Source organism: Haemorhous mexicanus, chromosome 2 (assembly GCF_027477595.1).
Source record: "Haemorhous mexicanus isolate bHaeMex1 chromosome 2, bHaeMex1.pri, whole genome shotgun sequence".
NCBI lineage: Eukaryota > Metazoa > Chordata > Aves > Passeriformes > Fringillidae > Haemorhous > Haemorhous mexicanus.
Window position 1 is genome coordinate 26,661,026 of NC_082342.1, and position 14,672 is coordinate 26,675,697.

Consider the following 14,672-nt stretch of genomic DNA (forward strand, 5'->3'; position numbering starts at 1 on the left):
TTGTATTAATTTCAGATTTGGGTTTATTGCAAACTTTCAGTGCATATATGGGTTTTACTAATGATCTGTTACAAGATAACAGCAAACTGTTGTCTTTCCGGGGTTACTCAAGTACTTCCTGTACTGCCAAATGCTTTTGGAGAGCTTTGCCTATCTTGCTGTGAAACGGAAATTATTCCAGCTTCCTGCCTTATGTTGTTATGAAGACATAGTGTACCTGAATGGCATTACCTGTCTGCATTATGCTGCAGGTTAAGGTTAAACAGTAGTATGAAACTTGCATTTTAATCACGTCAGCTTTAGCTTCTGTAAAAGCTACAATCTGCCTTTTTCTTGGAGTTTTGTCTTTTTTTTCTTTGAAGTACTTTATCAAGTGAAACACTGAATCAAGACTTGCACAATACACCCTAAAATATTAAACAGCTTGGGAAATGTTTAAATGACAGTTGAGACTCATAAACTTGGGACCACTGCATGGTACCAAAATCAAAGCACTGTGCTTATGAACTGGCCAGTGGGCAAACAAGGCAGCCTCTTACAAAAAGGACCCAGGTTTTAGACCTTCTGTATGCAATTATGTGATCTGGATCATTAGAAAATATGGTTTGCATAAAAAACTCTTCTCTTTCCCCCTCCCATCCAAACTTTCCTGGCACAGTTAGGTAGAAACCGTGCTCTGGGTGGCCAAGTTCACAGCAGTAGTTAGGAGTCAGCTGACAATCAGGTCTGTCTGCCCTGTGGACAAGCTGTCACCCTACATAGTACTGCCAACAGAAAAACACCAGGTTACTGCTTCGGCAAAAAGAGGTGCAGTTCAGTTCTGAGCTTCCTTGGATGGAGGAGGATTCATGTCATGGCTGCAGCTAGCTCTGCATGCGGAAATGGCCTTGGCCTCAAAGACAGCCTATGCTAGGCTTTGGTTATCTCGGCTTCATAGCCGCAAGCCAAGACACCCCTACAGAGGCTTAAAAGGACTAAGTTCATGAAGTGCAACATGGAACTGTGAGATGAGCTTCCATCTCTGCTTCGTTTACAACAACAGTGACCACAGGGAGCTCCTTTTCGCTCAAGGATCCTCTGCACTTTGTAAGCCTTCCCCCTGGACTTGTTTCAGTCAGCAAAGAGATAGCACTGAACTGAACTGGTCTTCTTGTCTCCTTCCCATCTCATCCGACTCTCTTCTGTCTTGTTTGGAAATTGGGGAGAATTTCAGCTACTCTCCTCCGTAGCTGGTTTCTTCTTTCTTCTCTTTCCCTTTCCTTTTTCATCAGTAATGGGTACTGCCTCCATGTCTTAAATGCGTTCAATGTAATTCTCCTAAAAGAAATTAGGGACACAAGGAACAAAGTGACAACATGAACATGTGTACATGACATAAATGGCAATCAAAAGAGAACTTCTAATTGAAGGGGGAATTCAGATCTTGAAGATTTGTCCTTTCTGCTGTTAGTCAGGGCTGTCACATGTTAAACATCTACATGCAGACCATTTCATTGAAATGTCAATCATGCTGGGGAAAAATAACATATTGCCCTTTTCTATTCCTTTCCACCAAGAATTCTGCTCTTCTCTCTGACATGATTCATTAGCTGGTGTTTGCTTAGCACTCTAAAGATGAGAGAGGTTTTCTGAAGAATAAATAGGGCCTCTAAATAGGGAAGAAGTTTCCTAAATAGGAAAGAAGTTTCTTTAGGAAAAATGCAGGCTCATTTGGTCCAAACCAACCCCGTGGGAGTGCAGGCAGCTGGGCTCCAATTCTTACCTGATTTTAATCACCCCATCAAAGGTGCCCTTGCCCTGGATTCTCATACAGACAATAGGGAACCACAGTCCTGTCTAAAGAAGAGTTTGTTATGGCAAGGTCTGAACTGCCTTTTGCAAGTCAAGAAAGAGAGAAAGAAGAATGTCAGGTGATTATGCTCCTAATAGGAGGTCATATATAGAATGAATCCAGTCTCTTCCTGGGTCTGACTTTCCCCTGGTTCCTCCAGTTTGCTGGCTTGTTAATGCTAAACTGTGCACTATTCAGACCTTACTAGTGCAGCAAGTTAGAACAGGTTTGCTCTAACACATAAGAGATTAATTTAATTTCATTCTTCCTCTAAGGTGCTGCAGATCCTGTTGGGGCTGTGCACAGGCACAGCCTATTCATGACAGCATGCAGCTACCATGCTTTCATGATGAGTGTCCTAGGGTGACGTTAGGATGCTGTTATCCCTATTCGTGTGTGTGTAATTTATGCTGGATATTATGTTCTGTGCCTTTAAGACTGGCAGAGTGAAAGTTTTGTTTTGGGCCTCTGATCAGCCACTTGGCAGGACATACAGATAGCACACTACATAGTGCTGCTTTTTTTGCTTTTGGCCCTGCTTTTTGCTTTTGCTTCTGCTTTGCTCCTGCTTTGCTTTTGCTTGCTCTTGCTTTTTTTTCCCTCTTCTCATTAGTTAATTTAGCTAAACAGTCCAAATTCCTTCCTGGACTGTTTTCCCTTTCTGTTTGGACCTACCGACCTCCGGACTGGGATCTGGGAAACACCGAGAGAGAGTTTGCATCTTGTGGCTGCAGCAGCTGCCCCAGCGCCAGAGGGACTGATAACACCGACCACACCCAGGAGAGACTTTCTGAATTTGTCATCTTTCTCAGAGCAGTGAAAGAGTGGTATCATCCGGTATTGTTCATTGTGTGTGCCGGGGGGTGCTGTGCTTGTCAAATAAATAGGTTCTTTCCACCTCTCTCCGAGGAATTCTTCCCGAACCAGTTGGGGGGAGGGGCCGTGTGGGTTTGCTTTCTAGAGAGGCCCCTTTTTGGAGATTCTCTCCCAAACTGGCCCTAAACCAGGACAATGAGGCAGGTGAACAGACCTCTGTTCTCTGCTGAACTTTGACAATAGTTTTTTCTTCCTGCTAGAATGCATTTTATGGGACAAGGAGTGGACTGGGTGGCTCCAGCTCCAATCATGACTGGTAGAACTGACTGCTCTAGTTTTTGCTGCCAAGTCAGGCTGGTGATGGCATAAATGTAAAGACTCCTTAAGTAGGATTTCTAGTTGATCAACTTTGGATTTGTGAACTAAATCATCTGCTGTGGACAAAAAAGTACTATGTAATTCCTACACAATCATTTGGCTTGCTATAATTGTACTTCAAGATTTTCCTAAGGCAGTTTTTAGTGGAAGCCGCATGGCCAGATCTGCTAATCAGCTTAGAAAGTTTCAGCTTCTTATCCTTACTTAGGCTCTCACTGTATTCTCTTTCTTTCATATTTAGAAGTCCTGTGAAGGGTGCCATTACACTTTCTTTTCCAGGCTGCATGTAAACTTAGCATAAACCTCTGCCAATGCTGTCTGTGCATATCACAAAAGCAAAACACCAGCAGTACAGAACCTGTTCCATGTGTTCCTGGGGACAAGCTGACCTGTCAAAAAGTAGCTCCTAAAATTATCTACACAGTATATTAAAGTAAAGTAAAAAGAATTGCTAGTAAGGGTACGCACTCACTTGTTACTGTGTTCAGCAGCAATCTTCAGCCTCTCCCATAAGGCCCTTTTTTCCTCCATGATATGATCAAACCATGCCCAGAAGCACTTCCTCATGAGGCAGACTGTGCGAAAGGTGCTTGCTCTCTCCTCCTGAGCAGAGAGATAATCCTTGTACTGGGGAGGAGGACAAAGAAACAGGTGAGAATGGCTTTTTTTTCTTCTTTTCTCTCCCAGCCTCTGACCCAATAAATAAAACAGTGCTGAGGATGTGGCAGTGAAGGGTGGTGGGCACAGGAGTGGAGGAAAATAACAGGGAGCAGGGTGAGACAGTGCATAAGAGAAAATTCAGTGTGGAATAGAGTTACGGAGAGTGAGAAGCTGAGAGAAGGTCTTTGAAAAAGGAATAATGTTGCTGGAATGGGCAGATAGCATAACTTGGCAAAGGTTGTGCTACAGGTGAGTGAATTGGCACTGTGGTTACAGGAAAGTGTGGCAGCAGCCAGCTCTCTTGGTATTGTTTCTCCACTGTGGTGCAGGCCAACCTTTAGCCAGTTCCTGAAGCCCCATCTCAGTAGCATATGGGAATAGAAGTCCTCAGCCCGAGACATCTTCTCCCTGAGACTCTGCTGGGCATCCTGCAGCCAAGTCATCAGGCATTTCCTCTGCAGGCCCAAGCTGTGGTGCCTTTGTGCCACCTGAGTGAAGACAAGACAGCAGCTGGTTACCTGGACTGGTGACTACCTAAGTATAAAGCCACAGAAAATTGAGTGCACTAGAAAATCATCTCAGCTTTTCTGGGGCCACCTAAATCCAGATTTCTGACAGCTGGAATAACTTGGAGGATCCCACAAAGAGGGGTCAGCATAAGGAACAAGACCAGTCTCTACCAGGCCACTGCTGCATCACTTGTAGAGAATACCCTTTTGAATGAGATGCTCAGTTTAACTGATTGTGAAAGGGGCAGAGGCATGGCCTGTAACAGCTTAGTCCAAGCCAGTCCATAATGCCGACCAGCGGGGTGGACATACGGAACAGCTTGTATCCATCTACTTCCCAGCTGGAGGCCTGTGTGCATTTGGTCAAGTACTGTGAGTAGCTCCAGTTCCAGTGACTTAAATGGAAGCTTTCCAACTTAGCCCTGGGCTCTGGCTGGATTTTCAGGATACAGCTGAGTGTTATCAGTCTCTCTCTGATAAAGGATGCTGACTCAGTCACATGCGGAAATGCTTTTTTAGCAACATTCCTGCATTGAGCTCTCGGAAGCTCCCACTCACTGTTCTGCACTCAGGATAGGGCCAGGATAGAACAGATTGTTGGATTATCACCTGTAGTGTCCTGCCACTAGCAGTTGCCAACTCTGTACCAGGAACTTCATAGAGAGTGAAAGCCCTGATGATAGGCTGGGGTTAACTCCTGCAGCTAAAGTTGCTTGGTGGTATCTCACTGATAAGCTTTGCTGTGGAGTAAGAAAACTGGCAGGCGCGTGTCATATGACTTTAAATATTTTTTTCCTGTTTAATCCTGTTTAATCAGCTATAAATGAGGACGCCATCCCTGCAGGTTTTTAATGGCTTTTCATGATTATTGTCAGATGGGCTGATTTAGAAACTAATATAAGGCAGGGTATGCAGGGAGAATTTTGCTTTTTCCATCTCTACCTGGCCTAAAAGCCTATTAAGGCTTCTGCTAAGTGCTGCATCTACTTTTTCTCTTCCTCCTATGGCACCAGTCATTTCCTCTACCCTCAGCACTTACCACTAGGTTTTCCTTGGCTTGCTCCCTCAGCCTTTTCCATGGCACTATTCCTAGCTTTCTGAGAAGGACCTTCTCATAGTGATCTCTAGCCTTTTTCTGGAGCTGCTGCTCTTTCTCCAGCCTTCTCTGCTTCTCCAGTTCTTTCTGCAATACAAAAAGCAGTAGTTTTAATTCCCTCAGGATGAAGAGGATATTAAGCAATGGCAATAGATTATCATATTGGAGCTGGAGGTTCTGACTTGACAGGAATTAGGGATCTGCATCAACTTTAGCACTGCAGACCAGACATGACCCCATGCAGTAGAACCTGTGCCCTAAAGCATGTTTCTTCTCCTCAGAGATGATGGTATTCCTGGACACTCCCTTGGGCTGTGTATCAGCATTGCAGTTTTGGAGTTACCATAACAGACATGTCACCTGTGGCTACCACAAGTGCTGACGAAGCAGGAACTTCTCTGATGTCTAAAACATGTCCAAAAATTATTCTAAATTTATGCATGGACCCTACCACTTAATCTAGCCTAAACAGCAGGGGAGGGATGTGGGTATTTTGTACCTGTGTAACATTACTTTTGACTGATACTCAGGAATGAAGGTCAAATATTCTAAAACACTCAATCTAACTAGACGAAGGTTAAATTCCTGTAGGATCTCAAATGCGCTATTTGGGTTATTAGGAGAACTCATTTCCAAGTAACAATAATGAAATGCAGCTATTCCTAGGTTAGCTCCAAGAGGAGAAGGTGCCCTTGATATAACTGTCAGGCTCATTTACTTCTGAATCATGTGTTTGTGACTGTATCACTGTGTACATTGGAGAGGTGACAAGAGTGGAAGGAATCTGAGAGTAGACTGAACATGCTGCCACTGTAAGGGACTTATGTGGCTGTATTTCAGCAGAGAATGTCCAGCAGCTGTGACCTCTAGTCCTGCTGAGGAGACAGCATATACTTCATAGCACATTTGGGACACAGCCCTTCCCCTCACACTGCCAGAAAGAGGGTAGTCTGTGAGTCTGTATTGTGGGTGCTGTGCTGTGCAACTCTGCTCTACCAATGAGGACCTTCAGTTCATATTAGTCTGGCTGCTGACTGAGCACCAGTGGGTATTGAATCTTCTTCCCTATCTCTGCTAAAGGGGAAGAAACAGGTGAGGCATTTGGTCACCAGCTTCTGTTGCCTTCTCTCCTCCCGGCGTTTTTCCTGCTGTGCTTCCTTTTCCTCAGCTTCCTTCCTTTGTCGTGCTTCCTCTTCAGCCTTCAGCTGGGCCTTGGAATGGAGAAAGATGAAATTCAATTTGTTTCATGCGACCTTTTCCATGAACACAGTTCTTTACACTTTCCTAGTATTCCTCTAATACACCAGCACCTGAAACTTCAGCAGGTAAAGTTTCACATGCTAGACATGATCCATGCTCAAGAGTGAACTGTGGAAGGGACAGGGAGGAGGGGCTGTCCTTTTTACTGCCTAGATACATCCATCTATCTATCTATCTATCTATCTATCTATCTATCTATCTATCTCTCTCTCTCTCTCTCTCTCTCTCTCTCTCTCTCTATCCATCTATCCATCTAACTATTTATCTATCTTTGTATGTACATGTATATCTTTCTTTGCCCTAAGTTATAGTATATTTGTCCGCTCTTCCTCAAAAAAAATGTAAACCATACCAAGTCATTTATTGAGAACTTGATTACTGAAGTCAGTTCTGAATCCCAAGGCTCTGCTCTCAAGTTTCATTTCCACATGCAAAGCAGCATTACAGGTACCCAAACATTTCTTTCCCCAGACACTGAAGATCACACTTTCTAATCCTAATGCAATTTACTAGCAATATTTTCAGTAACAGTTTAATACCCTGACTTGAAGAAAGCTCCAACAGAGTGTTGGATGTGTATCACAGAATTTGTATATTAACTATACAAACATTGTCAGTATCTTCCCTCTTCAGCAGAGATTTGCCAGAAAGATGGAGATTTTTACTAAGTGAGACTGCATGTCCTCAAGCTACATGTGACCAGAGAGGAAAGGCAGGGAGGGGAACCCCGCCACTGCCAGGTCCTATCAAGAGGACCTCTAGGTGTACTTCCACCCTTACCATTCTCAGCAAAGACAAGCTACAGTCATGGGGTAGGTGTGAAAAAAAAATGTTTGGGAGTGGTAAGGGAGGCTGTTTCTAGAACTGCAACTTCAAGATGAAGTATCCGTCTATGCTACAGGAGGACTGGTGCTGCAAAAACAGCAGCAATTACTTCTTTTGATATGTGATGCATATTTGCTTTCTCACAGGTCATAAAACTCCTGCTTTGGATAAAGGGCCTTTTCTCAGTCCCTGACTCTGGGGTTAAATCAATATTTCTTGTAACTGGAATGATGTGAAAGACGCTTTACTTCATTTTCTGCTTCCCTTACCAATTTTTCCTCTGCTTTTCGTTGTTTGGCTTCTTCTATTTTCTTCTTCTGTTCTGCCCGCTGAATTGCTCTCTCCTCCATCCCTACAGAAACAAAGGACATAAGGCTTAGTGGAAATCAGCTATGGTGTAATGGCAGAAGTTTGGTGAACAAGGATGCATCACTCTAAGCCATGCCTCCACTGCCCTGGCAATGCCAGCACAAAGGGACTTGTTTCCTGCTGGCCTTTGCAGCTGGCAGTGTCATCAACAAAGGACCTATAAACTTTGTGAGATGACTCAGGACCACAGCAATTACATTCTCTCCACCCTTCTTGGTTGACAGTCACAACCACGAGGCTCAGTTATGAAAGAACGGTATTCAGAGGATTTCTCCCTCCCTGCCTTGCTTGAGGTTCAGGGCACATGATTTAGCAGCAATTGCTCTGAGGTCTCCAGTAAGCTCTAACTGCTTATTTAAAAGCAATTTCATGACAGCATCACTGTCACAGGGACACACAGGTACTTGGTCCCACTAGTAAGAAACTAATGCTTAATGCTTCTTTTGGCAGATAAATTGCAATGGAGTGATCTTGCTGGCCATCAGCAAAGATGTTACACACAGAACATGCAGAGGAGTTAGGAACCTGTGCTTGCTTCCTCTGCAGTTGCAAACAAAGCACAAGCTGGAGCAATCAATAACTGGGAGGCATTGAAGTATTTTGACCACAGTATGTTTCCTCAGATTCTTTTCTCCTCTCAGCTGTCCCAGGATTCTCGGCCAAGGGAAAACTATTCAGTGATAACTTCTTCACTGAATTTTTCTGAGATCTTTAAACATAACTACTTGAAGGCTCTGAAAAATATGTTTTCTCTCTCTAAGGTGTACAGAGTTCAGGCAGATCAGGGTGAACGATGGCTTGGACTAGGTAGCATTGGAGATGAACACAGGTCGTGAAAGACAACTATTTATGCCCAACTGTCATGGCCAAAAAGGTCTGCTGATCCCAAGCTATTGAAACATCACAATGATTATATTCCAGACAACTTTTCATGCAGACTGATACTAGCCTGCATTGATGCAGAAGAACTTGACCTAGGGATATAACAGAACCCTCATTCTAGTTTACTGATGAAAAGGCTATGTTGCATGTTTATTGCATGCCAGTGTGGCCAGAGAAGGGCAGATATCTTACAAAAGGCAGGGATCTGGAGGTCCTTCCCCATCCTAGCTATTATTGTCTCACAAAACCTTGGCTAGGCACTTAATTCCCTCTGAAATCTCAACACCTCTGTCAAAATTGGATGAAAATTACTGGCTAGTTTAAGTGTTACTTGGATGCATAACAAAGGGAATGAGACTGATGGCAAAAAACCCTGTACAGCTTCTCTGAGTCTTGTCACAGCAGAGGCAACCACAGGTGTTGCAACAACTGCCACAATAGTGTACTGAGTGTGGGCATGAGGGGTTTGCAGTGTCCCAGGTTTTATAGATGCCTGACTCAGACAGGAAAACAACTCACCCTCTCCTCTCACAGCACTTGTTAGACTGAGAAAGAAAGTGCAGAATTTTACTTGCACCACATCATCAACCGGCAAAGTTGAGGCAAAGACAGACATTTCCATACAAGCTGTTGAGAAAAGTGGTCTGGAATGGTGTTTCCTATCTAGAACAATACCTTTCAGTATGGGATGAGGTGAGGTCAGCCGGCTGGAAGGCCTCCTGCCTTGCATTGCTGCCCTTGTGCTTTCTGGCCCATGAGAATCAGGTGGGCTATGAAAGAAAAAGAGTAAAGAAATCCTTCAGTGAATGTGGTCAAACTATGGCTCACACCTACCACCTATGACCTTGTAGTTTCTGTTCTCCATTGTGCTGCATTATCCCTGATACACTTTTCTTTTGCTTGAAATGGGACTGATGATGCACCCTTGCAAAGGAACTGAGTTCCAGGGCTCCTGAAAGGTCTGAAATAAAGGAGGATGATGCTCTTTTTTTTTCATAACTAAACAGATCCCTGCTGCTACTATGGGTGACACTGGTGTTGCTGTTTCTAAGTAGATCATGCATGGATCACCTGATGTTGAGCCAGTGCAGGGAGGGAGAAGGACAGAGAACTGTGGCCAGTCTGATACTTCCTTTGAGGGTAAGTCACAGCTGAGAGGAACAGCAGATAGCACTAGCATGACTGAAATGTGCCTGGCAAATTCTGGCTCAACTTGAGTGGGATTGATGACTAACTCACCCTGCTTTATGGAGGGTATGTACCTCAAAGGGGTTGTATTCTTGCATCTGGATTCTTTTTTCTCCGTGGATTGAGAAACAGAACTCTTAAACATCTGGGTTAAAGCCATAGCTTGTGCTCCCTCTTCTTTATCTCTGCTCAGCTTCTGATTTTCCTGCAGTTTAAGGATCAGCTCATGCTGTTTCTGAAGCTGCTGCCTCTGCTCCTCAATCACACGTTGCTGGAAGGTGTGATGGCGCTCAAAACGACTACCATAAGCAGGAGATGTCTTAGGACTGGGTGCCTGAAACTGCTGGAGGACTGTGGCTACTTGATTCCTGTTCATAGCCTGGTCCTGGGCACTCAGGGCTGCATGTTTAATGGTAATCTCCCAGGCAAATTTAGGGTTTCTGCAGAAACGAGATGTGTGAACAATATCCCAACAAGACTGGTCTCTGGTCTGATCAGGCTCTTTCTGTATGAGGCAAGTTTCAGTTGGCTAGGGGAAAAACCAAAAGAAATGAGGAAAAATCGGCATTGATTAAAACCAAGCACTTTTCTGCCCTTCCTGCATAGTGGTTTTTTAAAAATGCAAATCTAGTGAGATGCCTGAGAAGGGTAATCTCAGCTATGCAATCCTTATCCAGTCAGGCCAGAGGGGCCCCATTATGCACAAAATGGAGGCTATGGGAAAGAGCTCTTAAGAAGCTGTGTGCCATTTCACCAGGAGGAAGAAATCCTGATTAGACAAGAGCTTTAGCAGGAATACATCCTGACTATTTTGTTAGGGAGCACATCTTAGGACAGCTCATTTCCCAGGAATTAGCACACTCCCTTTTGGACTGCCTTGAGCACTCCCTGCTCAGAGCTCAGATGGAGAATGAAATTAAAAAGTTGTTGAAGTGATCTACACAGCTGATTTAGTGAACAGTCCCCTTTTAAATGGAAGAGAAGTCTACAAGGTCCTGCTTCCTCATGCCTCTTTTCCAGCTTTGATAAATGTTACCACAAAATAGGTGCATAGTGGGGAATGGGGCTGCACCTTTCTGACACATGGTCATTCTCTGAGGAGGCATCAGCTATAAGGTCTGCTTTCTGATTCTGAGGTCAAACCCTAAATTCAGTCCCATTCCTTGAGCACAAATTTTACCAGTGCAGCAGAAGAAAAATACATGCCTACTAGGATAGTATAAGCACTGAAAGAATCAACGTTTGCTTACACTTAAGCAAACAGAAAGCTTGACCTGTACTATGTGTGTTTGAGGTCTAATACTGACATTAGAGCACTCACATGGTACAGGTTTCATAGACAGAAGGGAAGGTGGAGATCCAACCTGACAAATGACAATTTAAAGAAGCAACCTCTGATTCTCCTCTCTTACCTCCCTGGGATGTGCATTATCCTGAAACAGCCAGTGACAACCTTTTTTTTTTCCCCATAGTTAAAAGCAGGAAAACTGCACTGGCATGAAAAATATCTCTTGTCATGTAGTCAAGTTATTCTTTTTAAGTCTAAACTGGCATCAAAGATGCAACTAATCTCTCAATAAAAGTGATCTGGGGGTGGGATGCTCATTGCGACTCAGAGTACATGAAGGGCTGTTCTTTGGCAGCACTAGAGATTATTTTTAAAGCTCATCCATTGTCCTTCACGTTTGCCTCTGATTTTTAGACTTCTCTCCTGAACAGCTGCAGGTAAGTATTTAGGGGTCATCCTGGGAAAGCAGCTTTCTTCTGGGACAATGTACTCTTTATTTCAGACTGCATGAAGTACTTTCTAAGAGTACTGCTATGCCAATAGGCAAAACTATATGAGAAGGATTTACCTTGTCTAGCTGTAAATCTTGATGGTGGTTTACTTCTGCCATCCCAGGCTTGTTAACCTCCAGTGGCCTGTCCCCACCTGTCCCCAGTGATACAGCCTCCAGCAGCTGTTGCATCTTCCTCTTTGTCTGCTCCCTCTTCATCTGCAGCTCTCGCTTTTCAGTCTCTGCTTGGCTCCAGCGCTGCCAGGCCAGAAAGCAGCAGCGCAGGAGGCGTCGCTGGTTGTGCTCCACAGCCAGTTGGGTTTTCCTGAACGAAAAAGCGTTGTGTTATGGCAGAAGTGAGGCTTCTGCCCAGGCACAAAGCCACATCACTTCCTGAGTCTTTTTGCTGCTTAACTCTGAAGGCCCTCTGAGGTTGTACAGAGCTCCTCCAAGGAGGAGTGGGAGGGCAGAAAGGATGCCTGCTATTCTCAATTAAGTTTCTCTAGTTCACACTTTGCAATTTCCTGTGGCATCTCTGGGATGCAGGACAGCTGCAAGAGAGGTATCATGTTCCCTGGCCAGCAGCATATGGCAAAGTGACAGTCTCTCACCACTGCAGCCTGCCAGACACCTGCAAGTATTTTCTCTGGATGATAGGAAATTCATCCCACAGCCTCCTTAATGAAAGGTACTGGCCAAAATAATCTCTGTTATACATCTACTGAAACAGCAAATATATTAATCAGGAATAAATTTGGCAACGCAGATACACTGGAATTCAAAGCAAGCCAGGGTGAGTTTTCTAGGAAAGACACCTACAGAGACTGAGACAGAGGCTTGTTGAAAAGTGCCAAAGCTCTTGTTTATATCTGTCCTCCTTTTCAACTGTGTCACAATGCCTCTGGCAGACTGCAGGCAGTATAGCAATTTTCTCAAAAAGCTGCTGTTCCCCTCCTGCTGGATTACTGACAAGCTCCTTTTACAGTCCCTGATCACTGCTCTGTCCAAGTACGGCTGCAGTAGGAGGAATTACACAGTAAAGGGTCACTACCTGTTTTGATCTTGGAGATGAACTTCCAATTGCTCTATCTCCTGCTCTACTTTCTGGGCCCAAGTATAGTTTCTCCAAGCTCGCAGGGCCTTCAGCTGGCATCTCCAGTCAGCAAGGGCTCTGGCTTTTCCCATTTTAATTCTATGCTCCAGAACAACTTTCAGCCAAGCAGAGAAATGTCGCCGCAAGCACTGCATGGGAGAGTTTCAGAAAACCAATGAGAAAGATACAACCTGTCACACAAATGCTGATCCTCTCTGCCCTTTGTCTTTTCTGGCTTTCCTTTTTGAGATTCTTTTAGAATCCTCATTTTCAACAATTATCTTGAAAAAGTATTGCAGAGCCATGTACAGGTCTTCTACAAAAAGCAGAAAGGGTCTAGAAAGACTCATCATATCATCATATCAAGGGACTCTATGCTTTGGAGTGAAATGCACTTAGTTCACCGAGTATAAAAGAATGAAATGGGTGAGGAAAATAAAATTTCTAGAGACAGGGAAAATATTTTCTAATCTAGAAAATGTCTAAGATGCTATAGGTAAGAACACATCTGTTAAAAACTGCTTTTTTTTTTTTTTTTTTTTTAATTAACTTAGACAAAAATCAAGACATTTCCTAGAGTGAATTTTTGACACGGCCTCAGCTCATCCTTGTTCCAGCAGGAAGCCAAACCTTTCCCCTATTGTGTAATTAGACTTGCTGCCTTTGGGAGTAATTTACATTGTACGGAGCAGCAATTTGCTGTCTAATCTACCCCATAATTCTAGTCCTGTCACTGCAGACACTGTTCATTTTGATCCTCCAAGTGGGTCAACTTACAGGACTCTGCTGTTCCCCTTTTGTCATAGTGCCTTGTTTTAATTGCATTCCTCTCTCGCTGAAATCTTGAAATGGAGACTTACAAAAAATCAATGCATTAGCTGTTTCTTTCTGCTTTGGGAAAGCAATCAAAATGTCACTATTGCTTAGCTCAGCCAAGCTCTGTCTTCTTACATTATGCCAATCCTGAACTGTTCTGTGGTTTCATTCAGGCTTATCTTCACAGCTTAAGACTGTGCTGGAGAGAGGTCATGTACTGCTAAATAGCAGCCAAGCTCAAATCCAGCAGATGGACAGATGGATTGAGCTGTGAGGAGAATCACCATAAAATCTACAGGATTCTTCTGCTGAAAAATACCCTAGATGAAGATATATAGACATCAATGATGAGGACTGCTCTATTAATTAAAAACATTATGGGATGGATAGCATTCATACCTGCACTCAGGAAATTTACTTCCTTTGCTGAGACTGCTGAGATAATACAAAATTTTTCAGTACTAAAAGATCACTCTTTGATTGTGAGTATTTGATACACATTTAACCCAGAGCTGACCATAGTATCAGAATAATGAAGGTGAAACAAAGGGGTTCCTACTAGGAATTATTTAAGTTTTTTTGCATCAAAAGAGCTATTGCAGCAACACAGAATATCCTACTGCACCCAGTGGAAGGGATCCTTGAGGAACATGTTACTGTGGATGTGCTGGCATGCATCAGCTCTCAAAGCCACTGCTCAAATTTCATCCCAGGCTGCAGCATTTCTCTTTCCTTTCCCTGTTTCTGAACTAGAATGTGCAAGACAATCTTTAAAATGTCTTCCCATGCACACAATAAGGGCTTCTCAGGCCTTTTTTCTGCCACTTTCCCCTCTTATTTCCCTCCTTGAGGGAAAACAAATCTCACTTCACTTCCTCCTCTGCATATCTCCTTATTCTTGATTGCAGAAGCCTTTATGGTCTCATCTGTCTGGAGAGCCATGTCTTTTCCACAATTCTAAGTGAAATGTCCCACTGAATACATTTGAAGCACAGGCCCAGTGGGGTCAGCACCTCAGGATTTCTTGCTCCTAGTCTTATAAGACACTTTTGGCCCTGCTTTCCTGGTATCAGGAAGTCTTTGAAAAAGTAAAAAATTCTGTATAAACAGGACTTTTTACTTCAGGTTTGCAAATGGTAGTCAAGGGCAAGTAGCTCAGAGTCTCCGATAA

General features: G+C 43.7%; 1 protein-coding gene across 3 annotated transcripts in view; it reads right to left on the reverse strand.

Annotated features, from left to right (window-relative positions):
- CCDC191 (coiled-coil domain containing 191) overlaps positions 1 to 14,672 on the reverse strand; it is a 22,165-nt gene continuing 7,493 nt past the window's right edge. For 2 of the 3 annotated variants that reach the window (XM_059838008.1, XM_059838010.1), the window contains 10 exons: positions 12,644 to 12,834; positions 11,671 to 11,917; positions 9,889 to 10,343; positions 9,302 to 9,396; positions 7,645 to 7,727; positions 6,400 to 6,501; positions 5,234 to 5,377; positions 4,021 to 4,173; positions 3,498 to 3,652; positions 1 to 1,317 (listed from right to left, as the gene is read on the reverse strand). In XM_059838008.1, coding sequence (XP_059693991.1) covers positions 1,167 to 1,317; positions 3,498 to 3,652; positions 4,021 to 4,173; positions 5,234 to 5,377; positions 6,400 to 6,501; positions 7,645 to 7,727; positions 9,302 to 9,396; positions 9,889 to 10,343; positions 11,671 to 11,917; positions 12,644 to 12,834 — 1,776 coding nt within the window. In that variant the 3' untranslated portion in view covers positions 1 to 1,166. Of the gene's footprint in view, positions 1,318 to 1,762; positions 1,837 to 3,497; positions 3,653 to 4,020; positions 4,174 to 5,233; positions 5,378 to 6,399; positions 6,502 to 7,644; positions 7,728 to 9,301; positions 9,397 to 9,888; positions 10,344 to 11,670; positions 11,918 to 12,643; positions 12,835 to 14,672 lie in introns of all 3 variants that reach the window. The other variant, XM_059838009.1, reaches the window with a different exon arrangement.